A 20,317-nucleotide genomic window follows, 5' to 3' on the forward strand; every position below is an offset into this window, starting at 1 on the left:
AAACCTTTGTTGGATTCGAACCCATGATAGCAGATCAGTAATCAACAGCTAACTGACAGAGCTACCCAGTTAGACAATTAAATCTTAAATGAATATACAGATTTTGTTGATATTTATATTTTTTATTCATGTTTTAAAAGGAAGTAAACCATTATGACAGTATTATTCCTTGGTAAAGAGAGTGATTCATTTGTTGTATTTTTACACTGATGTACAAACTACTACATGTAGATGTAAGAGGGGTGTGGATTTGGGAGGACTTTAATTGATGCCTATCACAATTTGTATTTTAAGTTTACGCTCTCTCAGTCTGATTTTGCTTTGCATTGGACTCGACACAAAACCCTCTTAAAGTGTTTAAATCAAATTTCTACAGGTTGGATTCAATGCTGAACATTCTTGGTAAGTTAGTTTATTTTCTCTGTTCGATCAACAAGATCTAAATTGTAATTTAGAAATTATAAGATTTCATGATATGATAACAAGAAAGAAAAAAAAAAGAATATGTCATAGTTTTTGTGATAGGCTTGGTTTGGTACATATTTGTAAACTCTGTTGAAATTCTTGACCCAGTTTCTATTGACTTTGAGGTTTTAGGACATTGTGTGACAAATGAGTTAACAGTTCTACCATGCATGTATTAAGGATCTTGAGATAGTTAACCATTATATACTGAGATGGAATTGAAGTATAGAAGAATAATGAATATTATATGTTCTTAATCACTATATGTAAATGAAATCAAATCATGTAGGTTGCTATAGGATACACAAGGATCTAATAACATTAGATTATCAGTGGATTATCTTGAGCCAGATTAAAGAATTGGATTTTTAATTACAGTAGATTGAATTTGAACTGAAATTATTTTTTTTAAAGTATTTGAAAATGAAATAATAGTACCAAATGATGGAGTAACTAAATATCTATTCTTGCTACATGTATGTTGCATTTATTTTCGTATAATTACATTATAGTACCACATTTTGTTCTTTAGTGTGTTTTGTTCTGTGAAAGTATGTACAGACCCAGAAACGCACTATAACACCAGTGGAATAGTGAACGATTTAACGCTGAATGATTTGGGTATGATCAGATTTGAATAAGGAACAAACGATGAATGGTTTGAATGGAATGATTTTCGGCAAGAATGAAATGTTCCTAATTGGAATCAGAACCCTTGAAAATGGAGAACAAAATTTTAATGGATTGGGGCGGTAAATGGAAAACTTTGGGTCAAGATGGGAACGATTGATTGGGCCTCGATTTTAAATATGGCATTTCAGACTCTTAGCATTTTTACATACACTACAAACATTGCATGAAAGAGAGAGAGAGAGAGAGAGAGAGAGAGAGAGAAGGGAGGGGGTTAAATTTTTACTGAATAATTCACTTGAAAATATTACCATTTAAAAGTGGAATGTATGGGGATGAAAATGAATTAAGCCATGTGCAGTTACATACATACATGTACATGTGACATAAGTTTGACACAGGGATATCAAGGAAGCTAATTTCACCCAAGGCGTGGACTTTGTGTTCAATCCCCTGTATGGTAGTACACCGTTACTCTAGCAACTCATTTTCTAAATTCACATCCACTCTTGAGGACAGCAACGGTTGAAGATTATTCCTTTTAATTATTCAACAATTTCACCAAATCATATCAACGATTATTTTATCAATCTTACTTATACATATACACTAAGCATTTATACAAAGCAAATAAATAAATTTGGAATTTTGTTTTGTTTTAAAAACCTCTTTGCAACCAATCATGAAAAATTCTCCAACTACACAAATTTTTTGTTTTTTTTGTCAATTTAATTTGTCTTCTTTTCCCCCTACCAAATGCCATGTTGATCTACAATAAATCAATAATGCTAAGATAGTTCCGAATGACCATGCTTGAACAAACAATTTGAGGAAACAAACAGCTTTAAATGAGAATGAAATGGTTTGGTCTGGGAACAGAACACTGATTGGCTTGAAAAGTTTGGTCTGGGAATGGAATAGTTCTAGCCAAGAAAAAAATTGTAAAAAAAACGTTCATTCTGTATAGTAGTATGCTTCAGGGTCTGTACTATTAGTAACAGGGAATATTTTCCTAAATATCGTAAATTTTGTTTATCACTGAAATATGTTCTGAAGTGTAATTAATATTCACATTGTGTGCTTGTGTGTTTGATGAAAGAACATATAATTCCTCTGCTTTTATACTCTCCTAATGTTCCGATATACATGTATTTAACAGCCTATGAGTGATTTCAAACACTTACATTGAACCAAATCAGCACAGCATTTGGCCGTGACTAAAGCTGAAATTCTGCTTACGCACTGCACATATTTTAGATGATATTAGTAGAACGAAACTACTGCAGCTTTTCTAAAAAATCCAAACTCTGCTTTAATTTCAAACTGATGCAAGGAAAACAGAAAAGGTGACATGTTTTGCGCGTTACAGATGATTAGCTGACGTTTATTGTTTTATGTCTAAGTTTTACAATATTGAAGTGAATTTTGTCTTGTATTGAGGAATCTTTTTGTGATTTTTTTCTAAATATGCAAGGATCACAATAGAAGGCAGTATTGTTTCCTGTATGTTAACATGAAGTCAAATTGTCTAGTACATTTATCCATTCATTTTCATCCTATTTTTTAATTCCTTGGAATTCTATAGATAACTTTTGATCATAGATGTGTACTAGATATTTGTTTACACTTAGAGATCCGGTTAACAGTTAACAATTTTCTTGTACTCACAACATATATATTACTATACATGTAATTTAGTATACCCCTCATATCCAATCTCCTTCAGTGTAATGATCTGTATTTTTATCCATGCATTCAAAGAAATGAATACCTTAAGTTCTGTACAGAATTTCAGAATAATTTTCAATTTAACCCTGACAGAACCTACATGTAGGAGAGAGAGGGGAAAAAATTAAAACGATTTACAGATGTAACCAAAACTTGAAGTCATAATATTGAAGAAATAGAAAAATACTTTTTTTAACAGAAGTTTTATACAGAAGCTGGACAAGTAAATTCTTGCACAGGTCATGTTTTGTAATTTAGTCAGTAATGGTAATATTGGTGGATTAATGCACAGATGAATGTATTTATACACACAGGGCCGATGCCCCAATCATGGCCCATCTTTGGGAGTTCAGCATGTTTGAGGACTATTTCGTTCAAGGGTATGGTCAGGATGATGGATTTTACAATCCTTTGCTGGTCTAACGTGTAGCCTCCAATTTATACACTATCAATTAACACTAATTACTGTTCGGCATGGTATTTCTGTAACTGAAGATGAAAATGATGTTTTGTTTATCTAAAGAAATGTACACAATTTGGTGCAGACATTTTGGGATTGTATTATTTTCTTTTTGTAAATAAACAATCTCTAGTTACAGAAGTACATGTTTTTTAAGCTCCCTCATTTTGTACAGTTCTTTTTCGAGTGTCTATACGTAATACATTTTGTAATTTTAGTTGTTTGGTGGTGCACAGTTAACGCGTGCATTACAGAGCACGACACCTTGACACTGTAATTGAGCAGATCTGCTGATCTAAACTGTATGTGTATTGAGCAGATCTGCTGATCTAAACTGTATGTGTAAGTGAGCAGATCTGCTGATCTAAACTGTATGTGTATTGAGCAGATCTGCTGATCTAAACTGTATGTGTCCAGGTGCCGTGTGATTCTTTTTAGCTAGTTCATTCTCTTTTCGTTGTGTTGCTATAGTAACAGCTTGTTTTTTCACCCCATCACACTCAAACTGTGGCTGACCATATGCAGAAGAATAGGCTGTTTTGCTTCAAGTTCTAAAAGCAAATGAGGGAGAATTTTCATGCATGTCCTCTACTGCTATGTACATGTATCCTATTCCTTTGCATTTTGCTGCTCCATAACAACAGCGAGCTTAACCTACAGCCAATCATTCGCATGCCTTGCATGTACTTGGAGTTTCCAGTACACTTGTTATAATCGTCATCATCGTAATTATGTAAACAGGGCAGACGCACCTATAATGGGACACTTGTGGGAGGTGGCCACAGCGGACGACCGGACACTTGGGTAAAGTCTTTTACTATCCCCCACCCCCCTTCTTAGGAGGCTCCTACTTATAGATAGGTATACTGGGTCTGAGAAGGTGGGTATGAACCAAATACTGCTGGGCTGTAGTCCTGTTATGTTTGTAACTTAGACTTTGGTAAAAAAAAAATCCCTGAGAATTCTGTGAAGGGGAGATTGAAAGGTGCAGGAAAATTCTTAAATTTTCATGGTGTTTTTTACTTTTTGTTATATAGATATATCAATTTAAACCCCTGATGAAGAAAAGAGACTAAACAGTAAAGAATAAACAATCTTCTTAGCCATGAAATTAAGTCCCACAGACATGCTTAAGGAGGCAGGATGCTGGTCACATGAAATTAAGTCCCTACAGACATGCTTAAAGAGGCAGGAGACACTGGTCACATGAAATTAAGTCCCACAGACATGCTTAAGGAGGCAGGATGCTGGTCACATGAAATTAAGTCCCTACAGACATACTTCAGGAGGCAGGACAATGAACACATGAAATTAAGTCCCACAGATATACTTAAGGAGGCAGGACAATGAACACATGAAATTAAGTCCCTACAGACATACTTAAGGAGGCAGGACAATGAACACATGGAATTAAGTCCCTACAGACATATTACTTAAGGAGGCACGACAATGAGCACATGGAATTAAGTCCCCACAGACATACTTACGGAGGCAGGATAATTATCGTATGAAATTAAGTCCCACAGATATACTTACGGAGGCAGGACAATGAGCACATGAAATTAAGTAGCCACAGACATACTTAAAGAGGCAGGAGACACTGGTCACATGAAATTAAGTCCCACAGACATGCTTAAGGAGGTATGCTACACCAGAGAAATTTGATGTAGATGAAAAGTGGAGGATATGTACAACAATATTTTGAAGTTGAAAATTTACAAATTTACTTTATTTTGTCAAAAAATACAGTTTTAGTAGAAGGTAATCTGAAAAAAAAATTAAAACCCCCGCTGGACTCGAACCTGCGACCTACAGTTCAGCAGTCGGTATTCTAACCTACTGAGCTACTCGGCTAGGTATTTAAATGAAAAAGGAAAAGTCAAATATTGCTGATATCGATTTTTTCATCCATGTTTTTAAAGGAAGTCAGCCATTATGACGATGTAGAGTACTACCTTAAGGAGGCAGGATGCTGGTCACATGAATTTAAGTCCCTACAGACATGCTTAAAGAGGCAGGAGACACTGGTCACATGAAATTAAGTCCCACAGACATGCTTAAAGAGGCAGGACAATGAGCACATGAAATTAAGTCCCTACAGACATACTTAAAGAGGCAGGACAATGAGCACATGAAATTAAGTCCCTACAGACATACTTAAGGAGGCAGGACAATGAGCACATGAAATTAAGTCCCTACAGACATACTTAAGGAGGCAGGACAATGAGCACATGAAATTAAGTCCCACAGATATATTACTTAAGGAGGCAGGACAATGAACACATGAAATTAAGTCCCCACAGACATACTTACAGAGGCAGGATAATTATCATATGAAATTAAGTCCCACAGATATACTTACGGAGGCAGGATAGTGAACACATGAAATTAAGTCCCCACAGACATACTTAACAGTTCTCAAGTACTATTGCCTTTATTTGTCTAAACCACAAAATCTGAAAAGATACTGAAAAAAAGAGAATTTGGAAGAGTATCTATTTCCTATAATCTGTGTGAATTTCATGCATGAATTAGTGTAGGGAAAGTTTTGCAGGGCCAGGGTGTAATACTGTATAAGTAGAATTTTTAGCGAGGATTTAATTTTGGCATTATTAGTGACAATGTTGAGATTGCCAAAATTAAACATTGCTGATATTTATTCCTTATCAGAAGTAACAGACATTGATTTTCTTGGAATTATAAAGTCTCTAAAATTAGCTCTCACTAAATATATACACCCATAATTTATGGGAAAATTGTTAAATTGGAGTCTCACTAAAAAACCACATGTGGTACAACTCAGTTTTTCACTGCTTTTCAGGGGATGTAACTCTTCCATGCCCTTAACATCTGACAATGATAAGAGCCTTCACATATTTTGGATATACAGTCAAACCTCATCTTGAACTCGATGGGGCAGAGAAAAAAAATGTTCAAGACATCCTAGAATTTGAGATATTGAGGTTAAAATGCATAAAGAAAATGTTGTTAGGACTTCAGATTCATTTCAGCATATCCATAGATTTAAAGATTTCGGTATTAGATATACTGAAGTTCAACTGTGTCTTTACTGAGGGTCCCCTAAACTAAGATGTCACCAAATATCAGAAAGATTCATTGACAATGTTTCCATGTCCTCCAGCCTATCCTTAGTGCTCTCAAATCATAAAAATGTTACTCCTACACTCTACATAAAACGAGAGACTGGTGTGACAGTAGACTTTACTACGGAATGTGAAGGTCGAGTAGCACAGTAGTCAATAGATTTATTGTAGATCAGTCGGTATGTTCAGGGCTCTGAATTAAAGCAATGCTGCTTCTGTTGTGGGGGAATCTAGGAGGTAATAACATCATGTAGCTGTATGCTTGTTCAATAGCCTTATTGTACTTGTATCCATAGGATCTGTAAGATTTCCCTTATTGAATGTAAAACTAAACACAACTTTTAAAAGCTCTGTTGATTTTTTTCTCCCATTAATCAACACCATTCATTGTTTTAGATAATGTTTCTCATCTCCCACCATAATGTTATACATTGTAGTTTATGTATTTTGTCTGTTCTAGATTCATTAGAGCAAAATGCAATATATATTTTAAAGTAATGAATTAATTTTATATCCTAAGTGAAATGATAATTGGTTTCCATATAAAGAGATACTTCTGAATCATTATAACCATTTGTTAATTAAATTTAATTATTTAGTGTCTCTTGTTTAAGAATTGTTTAAAGATTACACACAATAAGTGAAAGACCTTGATGGGTGTGATTTGACATTGTAGATACACAGAAGAGGGTAACTGTAAAGGGGAGATAACCACTCCACCTCCTAACCCCATCAGGTTGGAATGGGACCTACCAAAACCAGTAAGTTATACCTTAGGGCTGTTCCAGAAATTATCAAATGGGGGGGTCGGGCGACAAACGATATTTTTTTGTGTGGGTGGTCGTATTTTTTCATATTTTAATTGGTCCGTGGTTGGACTGTTAAAAAAATATTTATTATGGGTAGTGGGTAGTTTCTATTGTTTTATTTTGTGTCACGTGGGTGTTGAGTTTTCAGAATATTTTTATTGTCGCTCTTGTCGTGTTGGTTACAAAACGTCGGAGGGAAAATTGAAAACGTGCTTTCGAAATGCTGCTTTCGAAATCGGAAGTAACATAGAACTATTCGAGTTGTCGCTCGTTGCAGCGCATAACTTTCCATTACGGCACTCTTCAAATTAGAGGCGCGTTTAGTAGGGTCCATTTGGACGTGATGGCGGCGAACTCTGTTCTGTAGATTATTACAGTTTACAGTGCATCGATTTTGGGAATATTTTGAAACCAATAGGTATTCCGTTTTCTAATAAAAATAGGCAAACCTTAGTTGATTTATACGAGGGTACCGATGCGTTATATTTATCAGTCGGTGTGATGGTGATATAGAGGCCTCCGGGCGCGGGCTCCATTAGAAGACGAACGATTCGTGGAAAACATATCCATACCCATTTCATGATAATAGCATCGTTTGGACTCCCAATCTTTCCAACATTCCCGCCATAGATGCCTTTGATTGTTGATGTGACATCGTTTCTTCAGAACTACTGTGATACAATGTCGCACAGGCATTATCGCGTCATTGACTAGAATGTTTGTCCTGAAAACCTCGCGAGATTTGTACCGTTTTCATTTTTAAAAATATTTTGTGGTGGGTCTGGTTAGTTTTTTTTTTTTTTATTAGATGGGTCATTGTAAAATGAGTTTATTAATTTGATGGGTCATGGGGTAATTTTTTATTTATTTTTGATGGGTGCTTGGTATATACAAAAGGTTCCTCCCGACCCCCCCATGTATTTATTTCTGGAATAGCCCTTACTACCAAACCTGTAAGTCATAGCCAATCCTCTCTTAAAATTCTTAGAATTTTTATATGTGTGGTCACTTCAAAATTCAAATATGATATAACAGTAGATAAGATAAGTGATATTAGGGGTTTATGCCACACACCAAAGAACAACAGCAAGGCTCTGCAACTGTTTGGTAGTCTATTCCTGCTGGGGTGGCAGTATTACAGTGAAGAATAAAACAGATTATGTGTACAATAGTCAGTGCATAATGTATGTTGAATCGCCCCTTGTACTACTTGCTACTGTTTGTTTGTACATGCGTATCAGCATTGTTTAAATGTCTGCTTGCAGTGCTTACGAGTGATTGAGAACAGCTTAGAGGCAGCAAAACAGTTGATAGCTGATGTAGATCTGGAACTCTTGGTCCATAACCAGTATGGCAAAGGATTCATGAAAGTGTGTCGGGTCAGCCCAGACGCCTACATACAGCTGGGCTTACAGCTGGCGTACTACAGGGTAAGGTTTCTAGTCTGTGTGTCATTTGACACATATTTCATAAATAATTATATTTATTTCATAAAAGTACATTATTAGATAAATAGCATGAATTGTGTTTGGTTCAAGTTGTAAGACTTTTTGTAGAAATGGGTTCAAGATGTTAATGAGTATCAAGATGTTAATGAGTATCAAGATGCAAAACTGTTTTGTTTTACAGCTGAACAAGAAGTTCTGCTTGACGTATGAATCCTCTATGACACGACTGTTCAGGGAGGGAAGAACTGAGACCGTCCGCTCCTGTACAGTAGAATCATGTCAGTTTGTGAAGGCCATGGATGATCGTGATAAAACTGTGAGTACAATTCAAAATAGTCAGCATCTCATTGTACAGTTTAAATGTACCTGTATGTCAAGTGGAAAGAAAAAAGAAATTCTGCATTTCCTATCAATTTTCTCTATTAAAACTGTGTCTTCAGAGCATGGAGAAAAAGTAACACTGCATTGTGTTCACTCGGACTGATGGGATACATAAATTTCAGAAAGAAGAACGCATTGCTTTAATGAAGAAAGCTGCAGACGTCCATCAAATAAACTGTCGTAATGCCATGACAGGCAAAGGCATCGATCGTCATCTCTTCTGTCTGTACGTGGTGTCCAAATACCTGGAAGTCGACTCGCCTTTCTTATCCGAAGTACTCAGCGAACCGTGGAGATTATCCACCAGTCAGGTACGGAGAGAGGATGGGGTGTTTATAATCTATCAGAAGTAATCAGTGAACCGTGGAGATTATCCACCAGTCAGGTAAGGAGAGAGGGTGGGGTGTTTATTACCTATAAGAGGTAATCAGTGAACTGTGGAGATTATTTACCTGTCAGGTAAGGAGAGAGGGTGGGGTGTTTATTACCTATAAGAGGTAATCAGTGAACTGTGGAGATTATCCACCAGTCAGGTACAGAGAGAGAGGGTGGCATGCAAACAGTTTCATATTTCTCCCGGATCAGATGTTTCTTGGTTTGGAAAATGAGATATTGTTATAAAGTAAGTTTGTCACATGGACACCTGTAATAACTATAATCTATAAGTCAACAATTTTGTCACACAGACTCCTCATCAGCAGACGAACAAGTTGGATCTGGTGAGGCACCCAGAGCACATATCAGCAGGCGGGGGGTTTGGGCCGGTAGCCGATGATGGATATGGTGTCTCATACATCATTGCAGGCGAGGACTGTGTCTTCTTCCATATCTCATGCAAAAACTCCTGTCCAACCACTGTAAGTTTTGCTGGCACATAATTTCTTGTGTTTTCATTATAATGGTATACAATTTCAATATACATTATGTAGTTGTGTATAAGTTGACCAGCATACAAATCGGTAACCATTCTTCAGAGAGATGTTGTTCAGGGTTTTGACATTGACCCATTCATAAGTTGGACTGAATTTTTGATCAGATTGTCTATCAGCTTAATACACACTTTTCTAGCGTGAGCTGATCCTGTAAACTCATGTTAAATACTCTGAAGCCTAAGCTATCTTTAGTTATGAGGTTCTCCCTGTCCAAGCCATCAATCCGGTAAAACCTAATCAAATAATTGGATTCATTGGGTATCCATCTCTTAATTGTTTTATGATGACCATACTGCAGTCTTTGTTTAAGGACATCTGCTCCATTTGTATGGGTATATTTACAGGTAAACATAAATGTATTGACACTGCAAATTTACAATGCCCCCTGATATATAGCAGTCATCTAGTGCATTGTTGTCCTACATTGGCAAAATAGCAATAAAAATTACAAATTGAAGCTTGTTGGTGGTGAAATATTCAGATTAAAAATCTGTATATTGACTTTAATAAATATATAAATTGATTAATTAAACGTTTTTTTCATTGATAATATCATAATGGTGCATGCATGTACTAGATAATGTTATTTTGCTATTGAAACTATCACTTGCGTTCATTTGTTACTGCATAAACCGACAGTTCTCCTTAACAATGACGAATTTCTGTGAATTTTTGCTGAGATTTTTCTTTGAATGCATTACAGAGTTCGAAGAAGATGGTGAATGCTACTGTACAAGCCTTGGCAGACATTAAGACGCTATTTGAACATTAACGTAACTAATTACTAGTAGTAGATCAAGGAGTGTGCCGTTTTATTTATTGTGAATCGTGTAGCCTTTTCTAGACTGTGTTCAGTTGACTATATCCATGATTTTCACTGTGTATTAATAAGGTCCACATAACAGAGAGATTTATACTCAGGAATAAATTTAAAGTTACAGGGATTATATATCTCGATATTGGCTTAGGCATTTCTCTCTCTCTCAGAATTCAAAGGCTTAAAGGAAATGTAGATAATCTCTGGTTTTATGATCCAGAAAAAACTTATTTGCTTGCAGAGTGGTGAATTTTGTTCTTGAATATATGCTCTCGGTTGTAAATGTTTGTATTATGTTATACAGAGAAACTGGTGTGCTATATGCACAGGACCCTGCATTGCACAGAGTAAACAATATTTGCACATGGAATTTACTTATGGGCATGAACTGTCCGTCCCCCCCCCCCCCCCCCCCCCCCTTTTACATCTGATCACTTGTGTTACCTTGCTAGTTTGATTGGGACTTTTGGTATTTAGAGAAACTGAAATTGAAAGAAAGCAGAAATATCTGTTATCAGTCATTGTACTGTATGTCAAAGTATGTGTACTTAGATATCTAAACTGTAGCCCAGTCACAGCTAATGCACTAATTGGTTTAATTAGTTAATTAGTGTCACTGGGCAGTAGTGTAACTGTAGTCTCCGATAATTCATTAATTCAGCGTCCTCCGTACAAATCTCGAAGTTTTGTTGCCTCCGCACTAAAGGTGCTGAAATGAAAACATGTTTAAACAAGTACACATGCAGTTATTTGAGATTGGACATCAGGGGCAGCTTTTGTCTGCCTGCTTCAGTACGATGTACATTCTCAGAGCATTTTTCTTTGTGTTTTTTTCCAAAGTAAATATTTTTGTATACCATTGTGATTTCAGTCAGCACAATCAATGCAATTATAACAGTTTAACAAATTAACAAATAAATTATTTTTTACAAGCAAAGGGAACAATATCTGAATTTCAAATTTTCATCTTATTGTCATCATACAATGTAGATAAACTGTACAAAATTTGCTAACTACGCTGTATTTAAACATACAGGGTTAACAAATGTATCGTCCAATTGTAGAGTTATTTCATTATTTTCTAACGTTTTTAATGCCTGATTTAAATTTTTATTGTTTTTACCAATTATTTGTATGTATTTTTTCTGTTATTTTTTGTTAATCACTAGTTGGTGTGGTGTAAACTTTTGAATGTTATGATGTTTTTTTGCGGGATTAGTTCTGTATATAGTATTTCCCCTAACACTTTCTCCAGACATGGAAATGTGATATGCTAACTGGTGTAGATTTTACTCCAAGAAACTTTCCAAAGCGTATTTCATGTCATTTGTTTTTTTATCGTGTTGGTTGAAGTGCAATGTCGGAGAAGAGAATACACAGCAGAGGAATTATGAGTGTAAACATTGTCTTCTGAAAGATATTAAAAGACTAAAACTTAGTATTTATCATGAATTGATTTTTATGTTACTTTGAGTGTGATTTTCTGTATATACACTGTCTGTGGTAGTGTTAGTATCCATGTTTTGAATTCTCCACAAAGTACTTGGCTTGGTATAGAGCCCAATTACTAACATTCACGACCAAGCAACATTCACAACTATGCATCTAGATGTACAGTATTGCAGTATCAAATCTACAAGAATGCTTTGTAAGTGAGACATGTATTCTGTTTATTTCATCCTATTTGGTGACTTCAGTCGCTTTTTTTTATATCCCCCCCCCTTTTTTTTTTATTAATGACAATTTTTAGATAATTTCTTGAACTAAGTAGGATGTGTGATATTGTTACACTGTGTCCATGGTTACCAGAAAGATTTGTGTTGTTACATGTACCTGTGTCTGAATCAGAAGAAACCAAAAAAATGTAGAAATATTTGTACTGACAGGTGTATGTTTGTATTGTACTAACTAATGATAGTAAAGTTGAAGTGTAGGGCAGAATTTAGGAAAGTAGTCATCATTTGTTCTTTGTAAGTAGGAAAATATGTGAAATGATGTCAAAAGTAATGTTAACTGTATGATTTACATGTTCTTGTGCGAGTTAACTGTGTTTTATGTAGAACAGTTGGACCTATGGTGTTAAAGACTCATTGAACGACAGCCATCCGGTGTATTTTACTTTCTGCAGATTACTGCACGCGATTTATATTTCTTGAGCAATTCTTAACAAAATTATGAATGTAAATAAACTCTTTTTATTAGACTTGATATTGAATTTCTCTAACTATGTAGTAAATGAACCTCATGAAAGTGTATACAACTAAATAGTTTTAATTGTGCTGTATTATATGTTGAAACTGCTTTATGTATTTTATGTTCTTATTTGAATACAATAGACAAATTCACTTGAAGAATGCAGAATGCTTGGTTTTATTTTTAAAATCGTGGATAAGGATGGATTTAGTGTCTATTCCGTAGGCGGAGTTCAATCCTCGATGTTGTTTGACTCCTCGTGGGGTGCGAGTAGCTTAATCCCTGATGGATCCACTCCCCAGATTTCTGTTGCATATTCCATTATAGTGCGGTCACTTGAGAATTTACCGGAAGCTGCAATGTTACGTAGACACATGCTTGCCCACTCTAAGGGATTTCGGTACAGCTCGCTAACTCTGTGCTGGCACTCGATGTATGAACTGTAGTCCTTCAACAGACAGTAGCTAAAGAAAAAAAAAGAAATTATAAGCCAGAGAGATTTAATTATCTGTACAATGAAAAGGTGAAGATAACGAACAGTGATCAATCTCATAATTCCTACACAATTAGGAGGTGGACAAACGTCCCTCATCTATTATAGAAATGAAGTATTACTTGTCAATCTACCGCACACACAAACGGGCAAGTCACTGATACCCCCCCCCCCCCTCCCCTTTGTTGCGAGCTTGAGGGGATGAACATGCTGGTACAATACTTTTACTAATACCTGTCTTGCGCATTTAGGAAGGAGCAGTGTTAGGAAAAAGCCATCAGAATATTTAGTAATGCGCAGAATCATTGTATAAAGGATAGCTTGTGTGTGTGCGATTTTTTTTTAAACAGATAAAATGTTATGAAGCATGATCTATATAGTTGTGAAATTTACTAACTGATCACTGAACATCAGGTTATTGAAGATATCCCTGAAGAGACCGGGTTCCTCCGGAGAAAAGAAGTCGCTGTTGATCTGATCAATGGCTTCTCTGAGGTCGGCGTTTTCCTCGTAGTATTTCCGCGGGTAGTAGCCTTCCTTTCTGAGATTCTCCACCTCCTCAACAGTCATACCAAACAGAAAAAAGTTCTCCTCACCGACTTCTTCCCGCATCTCCACGTTAGCACCGTCCAATGTTCCAATGGTGATAGCACCATTCAACATGAACTTCATATTGCCTGTCCCAGAAGCTTCAGTTCCCGCTAACGAGATTTGCTCACTAAGATCGGTGGCTGGAACAATCTTCTCGGCGAGACTAACGCGGTAATTCTCCAGGAAGACGACTTTCAGTTTATCTCCCACATCAGGGTCGTGATTGACCACGTCTGCGATATTGTTTATGAGTTTTATGGTCAGTTTGGCCATGTAGTATCCAGGGGCGGCTTTACCGCCAATCATCACGGTCCGCGGAACGAAGTCGTTTGGATTGTGTTTCTTGATCTGATTGTACATCGTGATGATGTGGAGACAGTTAAGGAGTTGTCGTTTGTATTCGTGGATTCGCTTCACCTGAACATCAAACATAGAAGAAGGATTGATGGAAATGTTGAATTCATTTTCAAGATAACAAGCAAATTTCTGTTTATTTTCCTGTTTGACTTGTATCAGTCTTCTCAGAAAGGCCTTCTCTGATGCCAGTGGTTCTAGGTTTCTCAGTAAATCCAAGTTAGTGATCCATTCTTCACCAATTCTCTGACTGATGAGCGAGGCTAGTGTAGGGTTACACATCAACAACCAACGGCGAGGAGTTATCCCATTTGTCTTGTTTTGGAACCTTTCCGGATACATCTCGTAGAAATCTTTGAATATGCTGGTTTTCAGTAGTTCTGAATGTATTTTAGCGACACCGTTGACAACATGAGACCCAACAATGCACAAATGCGCCATGTTGATAGATTTGCCACCACCCTCTTCAACTAATGACATCCTCCTCTTCCGATCCACATCTCCCGGCCATTTTTCTTCAACCTTTTCCAAGAACAAATGATTGATCAGATATATGATTTGTAGATGTCTAGGTAGAAGTTGCTGCATAAGTGAAACTGGCCATCTTTCTAAAGCTTCAGGAAGAAGGGTGTGGTTTGTGTACGCACACGTGTCGACGACAATCTGCCACGCCTCCTCCCAAGTAAGTCCCTCGTCATCCAGCAGAATCCTCATCAACTCTGGAACAGCAAGTGCCGGGTGGGTATCATTCAGCTGAATGGCTGTCTTCTCGGGGAAAGCGACGAAGGACACCCTCTCGTAATCAAAATTTTTCCCGCCCTTGTATCTTCTAATGATGTCCTGAAGAGATGCAGAAACCAAAAAGTACTCCTGCTTTAGTCTCAGTTCACGACCTTCGAATATAGAATCATTGGGATACAAAACACGTGTTATATTCTCCGCTAAGTATCTGTCATACACAGCTTGGAGATAAGAACCGTCGTTGAAGACTTGTAGGTTGAAGCTTTTTGGAGCTTTTGCCGACCACAACCTCATGATGTTGACGGTGTTGTTACCATATCCGGGTATCGGAGTATCGTATGGTAAAGCGTAGACAGTTTGGCAACCCACCCATTTTTTACCGTTTTCATCTTGTCCAATTCTTCCGTAAAAATTGACAGGGAGAACATACTCCGGGCGGGCTTGTTCCCACGGATTCCCAAAACGTAGCCATTCATCGGGTTCCTCAAACTGCCAGCCGTGTTCGATTTTCTGTTCAAAGATGCCGTAGTCATATCTAATCCCGTAACCATATGCTGGCATTCCCAGCGTGGCCATGGAATCCAGAAAACATGCTGCCAGTCGTCCCAATCCGCCATTACCCAAACCAGCATCCTCCTCCATGCTTTCTAGTTCCTCAATATCTAACCCCAGCTGATACATAGCTTCATCACATTCCTTAGAAATCCCTATATTGACCATAGTATTGGTCAGGGCCCTCCCCATGTAAAACTCCAGGGACAGGTAGTATATATTCTTGGAGTCCATCCTGTGGTGGTGTTGATAGGTTCGGATCCACCGCCCACATACCTGATCCTTCACTGTGTGGGCCAGGGCGAAGAAATAATCCCGCGCTGTGGCGTTCTGCCGATCCTTCACCAGGGTGAAGTGGAGATGTTTGTTGAAATTGTTCTTAATGTTGTTCACACATTCCGGAGGAGCTATTCCGCTAATGCTAATTTTCCTCTGCTTTGCCCTGATATCCTCAATAGTTAATGCCATTTTGAATAAATTTCTTATTCTACACACTACGGAGACACCAAAGTTATACAGTCGCGAAGCAATGCATGACGTCACAATAGTATATCTACATGACACAGTGTATGACGTCACAATGGTACCGACTAAAGATGACAGCTTGATTTCAATCATGCTATATTTAACGTAAATTCAGCTATTCAGCCCCCACCCCCCGGAGAGACTGGTGCTGTGCTATATCCATGAAGGACCTCATAATCTCATTTTAAACGCTTCGTAGTAATTCTGAAATTATTTTAGAATGTGTGTAGAATCCAAATTAAAACATTGTTGTGACGTCAGTTCTTTGTCTTGACAGTACTTTATTTTTCATACGGTACTGAACATAGTCCAGTATAATTAAGAGCAGGCCAATATCATGAGAAATATTGGACTGACAGTAAAAACCAGGAATAAAGACCACTCTTCGTTGTGCGAGAAAACATTATTTATCAAATACAATATTCAAGGCGTGAAATATTCCAGTAAATTATACGAATTAAATGAGTGTTTCGTGTATAATCCGATTTTACTGTATATGAAATCGTTTAGGCACCACAGTTATAAATCCATGTCACAATCATTCATTTAAATACATGCACATTGAAGTCGCAAATTCACTGTTACATCCCCGGCAGTGATGTTTATTTCTTTTCTCGATCCAAAGGAAACACTTTCATTGAGCTTCACTTTCTTCGGCTCCGGTGGGGACATTGGACGGTTTCTGAATCAAATCACTTACACTCGTGTAATATTGTTCCTCGGAGGTGCGTTTGTAGTTGCGAATCGCAGATGACCTGTGACCAGTTTTTCCCCGCTATAAGTTGCTCGTCAACACCCGCAGCATATGGGCGTGTGGTGGCAGTAGCCCGAAGAGAGTGATTTGTAAAAAACCCATCGAATCCTGCCTCTCTACACATTTTGGCCACAATCTGTTGCAGTTGATGTACCCCGACTGGGACGTCGTCGTACCATACATTCCCCATAGGAGCGATTTCTGGTCTGAGCTATAATGCATTGCATTTTCCACTACTGGAGCTACAAATGATTGAAAAGAAATTTGTATCCAACAAAAATTAAACAAAAACAAAAAAAAACCCAAAAAAACACTGTGAAAAAGATTGTTAATATATTTAGGAGAATTTGTAGAAATAATGAATAATCTTACCACAAATTCATGTACTTTTCAATCATCTGAATCCATTTCTTCAAGGCACCCGGACTGAATGCTAAAGGAGGACTGCGGCTTCTGTTTTTATACCAGTTGACTGCGGCTTCTGTTTTTATACCAGTTATAGGCCTACGTGTCAGTATCATATTATTAGGGTTTCCAGAAAGGAACGGGGGAAATCAATGTTTTGTTTTATCTAAAATATTCTTTCCGAACACCCTTTACGTACCCTCATTCACCCAAAAAAGAAAACCAGTTTTGTTGAGTACAGTCTTCAGACAATAGAAGCATTCGAATCGCTTTCCATGAAGAACAAAACCCTTTTTTGAGGAGTACCGTATTATGGCAATTGAAATGATGAGCTAACAGTTTTTTATGAATTAAAGACAAGATTTGACCTCGTGTGCCATTAAAGTTTATGAATTCCTAATATATTAAATATTAAAAACAAATCAGAAACGAAAGGTGTGTAAATATATTTGTCTATACCAATGTATATTTGTACGTGCTTTTTTTGTTTGTGTGTGTGTGTGTGCGTTCAAATGCATTTGTTTTTAGATAGAACAATGTTTTAAGTAAGATACAAGACTCCGATGGTCGATTGTGTCAGATACGGGACTGATCACTCGCCGCTACGCGGATCGTACCAGTCCCGTATCTGACATAATAGACCATCGGAGTCTTGTATCTCTTACAGAAAGACAATGATACCTTCAAGTAATCTAATTTTAGGTTTTAGCATGATAGTGTATATTATATAATGTCTGCAATACTCAAGTTTGCACGAACGCATGCGCAATGGCAAATACTGATTCAATATAATAACGTTCAGGGACATATATATGCATGCAGCTGGTGTGGGGGTGTGGGGTGTGGGTGTGTATATATATATATATATATTAACATCCCGAGTAGGTAGGGGGTATTGAGGGGCCCATGAAGAATCCTGGTGGGGATCTGGGGGGCGAATTAAGCCTCCACCCCCACCCCCCGAAACTTGGTGCATTTTATGCATCTTCACATGGGGTTTAGCACATTTCAGAGATCATTTTTATATTTTGCTCAGATAATCTCCATGCATACAATACAAATATACGGAAGCCGATAGGTGCCAAAGTATAGAATTAATATTTATTTAACTGGCGGTCGCCACTTAATTTATGTGTGGCGGCTGCCGATTGCAAAAACAATGTAATTCGTATCGCTGAGTGATTATTTTGGAAAGATTTAGAATAGTACGCAAACACGCAGCATCGTTTTTTAAAGTGTATAGGGACAGTCGGAGAAATTGTCTTCTACAATTGTTGACAAGCAGAAAAGGAACCTAAAATGTCTCTTTTGTCCAAACTTCGTACTCCTAAGTTGGAGGGGGCTTCGTTCATCCTTCAATTTATCAGTTCATTCATTATTACATTTTTACCATTCATTACTAGTAATTTACTACCACAAAAAGAGTGGGGTCGGGACCAATCCGCCAATTAATCTTATTTCACATGTGAAAATAATTTAGTTTGCATGTGAAAATAACAGAAATTTAACGTTAAAAAAAATGGAGGGTCAGCCCCGTTGTTCTAGGTATTTAACAGTATAATCGAAAAACAATAATTTAATGCTCTTAATTGTATAATATATCACATACATATTACTAAGCATTGGGGAGGGATTGCACCCCTTTCATTTTGAGAGAGAGATAGAGAAAGAGAGAGGAATTGAATAATTGGTGACAGCCATATAAATGATTTAAATTTAGTGGCGGCCGCCATATAAATTAAGTGGCGGCCGCCAGTTAAGTTATATGGCGGCCGCCAGTTAAATTAACTGGCGGCCGCCATATAATCAACTGGCGGCCGCCACATAAATTAACTGGCGGCCGCCAGATAATAAGTGGCGGTCGCCAGTTAAATTAAGTGGCGGCCGCCACATAAATTAACCGCCAGTTAGATAAATATTAATTCTATATCCTGGCACCTATCGGCTTCCGTACAAATATGACAATCAAGCGTATCGAAATAAAATCTGTAATAACTTTATCCAGTTAGTCAAACGAAAATTCATCATTATTCTATATTTTTACAATTTTCATTTTTATATTTTATTTATAAATTTTGCGAGTGGATATAGATATTTAATACTATGAATGGACGCTTAAATTACGCCCTTGAGTCCTTAATTCAATATAATGACAACATTACCCCAATATATGCAATATTAACATTAATTCAATATTGTATCTCATTTTAAAATAACATTTCAAATTTTCTTTAATTTAAGATATCAAAATCAAGTTCTGAAGGACAGAATTGACTTTGTGTTCAGACCAAACAAACAACAGAAACACAGGCCTACATGATATAATATTATACCTTTGGTATTTAACAAAAATGCAGTCATAGCGTGCAGGATTTGTTCACCGTTCCTGAGATAGTAAGTGCTTGAACCCTCCGCGAATTTCCACACCGCACTCCAGGAACAGAACGCCTTGTTCGATATGTCGTGAACTATGAATGCAAGTTGTGCATGTGTCCTTTATTCGTTGTTTTAAAGTCATGTAAATAATTCACATCTTCCTAACTCCCGTTGCCCCAACAGACGACAAAAGCTGTATTCAGCGCCTAGCCTTCTCTCCGCATCACTTGATAAAATCTATACATTAGATCGCCTGATAGAGAACGCAACAGTGATGTTTCTTCTCGGGAGTTCATAGAGAAAGGTTGTTTACAATTTCTTGGAGAGAAAATTGCTATATTTTTTAAGGTAAAAGAACATTTTAAAAAATTTAGTTAGACAATTTAGCCTAATGCTTCATTTTGAGTGTTTTCTTCTCATTTTTTTTCTCTCACACCCCCCACCCCTTTTTTAAATAGACTTTTACTTACTTTTACTTTGTTCAGGATATATTTTGATAATCAAGTTTTGAAATAAAGATACTTACTTTTATTAACAAAATAAATCAATTAATGAACAT

The 20,317-nt window shown here is 37.0% G+C and overlaps 2 protein-coding genes across 8 annotated transcripts in view; one reads left to right on the plus strand and one right to left on the minus strand.

The window, feature by feature from the left end:
- The window catches only part of LOC125677729 (carnitine O-palmitoyltransferase 1, liver isoform-like), a 38,145-nt gene extending 25,016 nt beyond the window's left edge, over positions 1 to 13,129 (plus strand). For 4 of the 6 annotated variants that reach the window (XM_048915881.2, XM_048915884.2, XM_056159670.1 and 1 more), the window contains 8 exons: positions 377 to 402; positions 3,138 to 3,203; positions 7,064 to 7,148; positions 8,462 to 8,626; positions 8,826 to 8,960; positions 9,148 to 9,336; positions 9,712 to 9,882; positions 10,661 to 13,129. In XM_048915881.2, coding sequence (XP_048771838.2) covers positions 377 to 402; positions 3,138 to 3,203; positions 7,064 to 7,148; positions 8,462 to 8,626; positions 8,826 to 8,960; positions 9,148 to 9,336; positions 9,712 to 9,882; positions 10,661 to 10,729 — 906 coding nt within the window. In that variant the 3' untranslated portion in view covers positions 10,730 to 13,129. Of the gene's footprint in view, positions 1 to 376; positions 403 to 3,137; positions 3,204 to 4,024; positions 4,088 to 7,063; positions 7,149 to 8,461; positions 8,627 to 8,825; positions 8,961 to 9,147; positions 9,337 to 9,711; positions 9,883 to 10,660 lie in introns of all 6 variants that reach the window. The other 2 variants (XM_056159671.1, XM_048915883.2) reach the window with 1 other exon arrangement.
- Positions 12,742 to 20,239, minus strand: LOC125677728 (glycogen phosphorylase, muscle form-like). Of its 2 annotated transcripts, none has more exons than XM_048915880.2 (2): positions 13,858 to 16,260; positions 12,742 to 13,431 (listed from the first exon to the last, which is right to left on the minus strand). In XM_048915880.2, exons 1-2 carry the CDS (start codon positions 16,164 to 16,166, stop codon positions 13,200 to 13,202), a joined length of 2,541 nt encoding a protein of 846 aa, XP_048771837.2. In that variant the 5' UTR covers positions 16,167 to 16,260; the 3' UTR covers positions 12,742 to 13,199. The 2 variants fall into 2 exon arrangements, 1 of the variants encoding a protein (XP_048771837.2); XR_008801540.1 differs by lacking the exon at positions 13,858 to 16,260 and adding an exon at positions 19,716 to 20,239 and having other exon boundaries at positions 13,294 to 13,431.
- Between the last annotated feature and the right edge of the window lie 78 nt (positions 20,240 to 20,317).

The sequence above is a fragment of the Ostrea edulis genome, chromosome 3 (genome assembly GCF_947568905.1).
Source record: "Ostrea edulis chromosome 3, xbOstEdul1.1, whole genome shotgun sequence".
In the NCBI taxonomy this organism is placed as follows: Eukaryota; Metazoa; Mollusca; class Bivalvia; order Ostreida; family Ostreidae; genus Ostrea; species Ostrea edulis.

Coding starts and splice junctions, on each gene's coding strand:
- LOC125677728 (XM_048915880.2), bottom strand. CDS start 16,166: ATGGCATTAACTATTGAGGATATCAGGGCAAAGCAGAGGAAAATTAGC. Junction 13,432..13,857: donor AACCTGATGTTCAGTGATCA/GTTAGTAAATTT, acceptor TTTTTTCTTTAG/CTACTGTCTGTTGAAGGACT.